This window comes from Cyprinodon variegatus, unplaced genomic scaffold (genome assembly GCF_000732505.1).
Source record: "Cyprinodon variegatus isolate N-32 unplaced genomic scaffold, C_variegatus-1.0 Scaffold1813, whole genome shotgun sequence".
NCBI classification, from domain to species: domain Eukaryota; kingdom Metazoa; phylum Chordata; class Actinopteri; order Cyprinodontiformes; family Cyprinodontidae; genus Cyprinodon; species Cyprinodon variegatus.
In genome coordinates, this window is record NW_015152266.1 from 69,430 (window position 1) to 73,136 (window position 3,707).

Genomic DNA, 3,707 nt, shown 5'->3' on the forward strand with positions numbered 1-3,707 from the left:
GAGGTATCCAGCTCCGGGAGTGCTTTTTTCAGACGTGGAAGGGCTCCTACTCCCTTTTCTGTACCTCCATCAGAGGAGTACCTGAAGGAGTTACATGCCTGTTGGCGGGAACCGAGAGCGTTGTCGCGTCTCTCCTCAGATGGTCGCGTATTAGCTGCCATGCATGAGTCGGTGAAGGCCGGCCTGGACCTGTTAGGTTAGGTGGCTTCTCTAAATTCTCCTTTGGTGTAAGTGTGTGTGTGGTTGTTTGTCCTGTTTGACTCTGTGTTGCTCTGCAACAGACTGGCAACCTGGCCAGGGTGGACCCTGCCTCCCACCCATTGACAGCTGGAGATAGGCACCAGCACCCCTCACGACCCCAGCAGGGATAAGCGTGACAGAAAATGTATGTATGGTTGGATGGATGTATGGCAGCCATGCATAGATACACATTCTCTGAACTTTAGTCATTGGTTTAAGTTGAACAGTAGTTAAATGAGGAATTTTAGGAAACAGTGAAAGTAATGAAGAATGTTTTTAAGGAAACATTCTCATATTTTTACATGAAAAAACCCTGAAAGAACTAGTTATCGCCAATATTGCTGATAAATAGTATTCAACTTAGAACCAGCTATAAAAGTCTAAACATGTTTATTTATTTTTTCTACCCCAGAAAATGTTTACATTTTATTTGATTGAAACTGTAAAAAAAAACAATTGTCCATTCGTGCCAACTGTACTGATGCTGTTGAACTTTGGCTTAGTCCACATGTAACAGTGTCTTGAAAAAAATGAATATCTCCCTTACACTGTTTTTAGATATAAATACCCATTACTCATTTCTCAGGAAAGAATTTCATCCACACCAATCCTCAGAAATCTCTTCAATGGAACATTAGCTGATAGAACACACTCACCAGACTTGTAATAGGGAGCAGAAACAGCCTGCTGAACCACGATTTCCTCCTNGGAGGCTGAGGCTGCATTTAATAAACTCAAGGCTCTTTTCTCTAGTGCACCCATCCTCGTCCAACCTGACCCCTCCAAGCAGTTCATATTGGAGGTGGATGCCTCTGATTCTGAGGTGGGGGCAGTCTTGTCCCAAGTGTCTGATTCTGACCAAAAGACTCATCCATGCGCATTTTTCTCCCACAGACTTTCGCCCGCAGAGCAAAATTATGACGTTGGAGACAGAGAACTCCTCGCAATTAAACTGGCTCTGGAAGAATGGCGGCATTGGCTGGAGGGCGCAGAGCATCCCGTTCAGGTATGGACAGATCACAAAAACTTATCATACATTCAGTCTGCCAAATGATCCAATCCCCGTCAGTCCCGTTGGTCTCTGTTTTTCTCACGATTTGACCTGATTATCTCCTACTGGCCTGGTTCCAAGAACATCAAACCTGACTCTCTTTCATGCCTCTATTCTCCTGACAAACCTGATACTCCTGATTCCATTCTCCCTGCCAGCTGTACGGTAGCTACTGTCTCCTGGGAAATCTCCGACCTGATTAAATTGGCCCAAGCTTCTGAACCCGACCCAGGAAATGGTCCACCCAACAGAACGTATGTACCCTCTTCAGTCAGGTCCCGTCTCATCCACTGGATGCATTCTGCAAAATTTTCAGCTCACCCCGGTGTAAGCAGAACCATAGCCCTGATCTCTCGCCGTTTCTGGTGTCCATCCCTGCACAAAGATACCAAAGAGTATGTCCTAGCCTGTCCCGTCTGCGCTTGCAACAAACCATCACATCAACCTCCCTCTGGTCTTCTCCATCCGTTACCTGTTCCATCTCGCCCCTGGTCCCACATCGCTGTGGATTTTGTAACCAGTTTGCCTGCATCCAAAGGTATGACAACCATCTTCACAATCATTGATAGATTTTCAAAAGCCGGCCATCTTGTCCCCCTCAGGAGACTTCCGACTGCCTTCCAAACAGCGCAGCTCCTCATCAAACACGTGTTCAAACTTCATGGAATCCCCCAGGAAATCCTGTCGGACAGAGGCCCTCAATTCACCGCACAGGTCTGGAAACATTTCTGTTCTGCCCTTGACACCAAAATCTCTCTAACTTCAGGTTATCACCCACAATCCAACGGACAAACAGAACGTCTAAACCAAGAACTGGAATCAACCCTCCGATGTTTCACATCAACCAACCCGATCTACTGGAGCCAATATCTTCACTGGGTAGAATACGCACTCTGTCCCCTTTCGAAATATCCTTAGGTTATCAGCCACCCTTGTTCCCCACTGACGAAAAGGAAATCTCTGTTCCATCAGTTCATCAAGTCTGAGACCAAGACCAAAACCAGACTTCCCCAGACCAAGACCTAAGGCCAAAAGTTTAGAATTTCAAGAAAAAACTCAGGACATCAGTTTTTTAACACCACAAAATGCAAAAATGTATGGGACAATGTATAACTAACCAACCAAAATCACTTACTGCAATTAAACTAGTTATTGTCCCAATAAATGGATATAAATAATTAATATAAATGCAGCCATGCATATGAAACTGCAAAGTGAAGCAGTGTTTTTGATTCCCGGCCTGGCCTTTTCTGCATGGAGTTTGCATGTTCTCCCTGTGCATGCGTGGGTTCTCTCCAGGTACTCTGGATTCCTCCCACAGTCCAAAAACATGACTGTTAGGTTCAGTGGCTTCTCTAAATTCTCCTTTGGTTTTAGTGTGTGTGTGCTTGGTTGTTTGTCCTGTTTGACTCTGTGTTGCCCTGTGACAGACAGCAGGGATAAGCGTGACAGAAAATGTATGTATGGTTGGATAGATGTATGGCAGCCATGCATAGATACACATTCTCTGAACTTTAGTCATTGGATTAAGTTTCATAGTAGATCAATTTTTAATCGTAGGAAACAGTTAAAGAAATGAAGAGTGTTTTTAAGGGAAACATTCTCATAGTTTTCCATGATTAAAAACCCTAAAAGAACTAGTTATTGCCAATATTGCTGATAAATAATATCTGACTTAGAACCAGCTATAAAAGTCCAAACATGTTTATTTATTTTTTAAGCCCCTAAATTTTTTTTACAACACTTTACTTAATTTAAACTGCAAAAAAAAAAAAAAAAAAACATTTGTCCATTTTTGCCAACTCTACTGATGCTGTTGAACTTTAGCTTAGTCCACATGTAACAGTGTCTTGAAAAAACTGAATATCTCCCTTACACGGTTTTTAGATATAAATACCCATTACTCATCAAGGGTTTCTCAGGAAAGAATTTCATCCACACCAATCCTCAGAAATCTCTTCAATGGAACATTAACTGATAGAACAAACTCACCAGACTTGTAATAAGGAGCAGAAACAGCCTGCTGAACCACGATTTCCTCCTCCTCCACCTTTACATCACGTGGAGCCAGCAGGTAGATGAGTCCTCCCCACATGTTCCACACCTGCATCCTTTCAGCTGTAACAGGGAACCTCTTGATGACACATGGCGCTCTCCATAACTCCTCCTGCTTCAGTACATCGCTTTGGCATCCAATCTGGATCTTTAGATGAAACATACCAAATGTCTATGGATTCAAAACCTGCATAAGGTGAAGCTGTATTTTACTGTCTGGCTTGGTGAATGGTAATATTATTTCATTTGGATCATGTGTGATATAGCAGAATGTTTAGAAGATAGAATAAAGAGAGTAAAGGTTTGATTTTAAGCACAGTACCACCCATCCCCTCCGGACAAGCTTGGTCGACAATGTAAC

At 43.1% G+C, this 3,707-nt stretch overlaps 1 protein-coding gene across 1 annotated transcript in view; it reads right to left on the reverse strand.

Moving 5' to 3' along the window:
- LOC107104594 (TRPM8 channel-associated factor homolog) overlaps positions 1–3,707 on the reverse strand; it is an 18,716-nt gene that overhangs the window by 9,308 nt on the left and 5,701 nt on the right. The window contains exons 4-5 of the mRNA XM_015404626.1: positions 3,669–3,701; positions 3,284–3,494 (exon numbers count right to left, since the gene is read on the reverse strand). Of these exons, the coding sequence (XP_015260112.1) occupies positions 3,284–3,494; positions 3,669–3,701 (244 nt within the window). The remainder of the gene's footprint in view (positions 1–3,283; positions 3,495–3,668; positions 3,702–3,707) is intronic.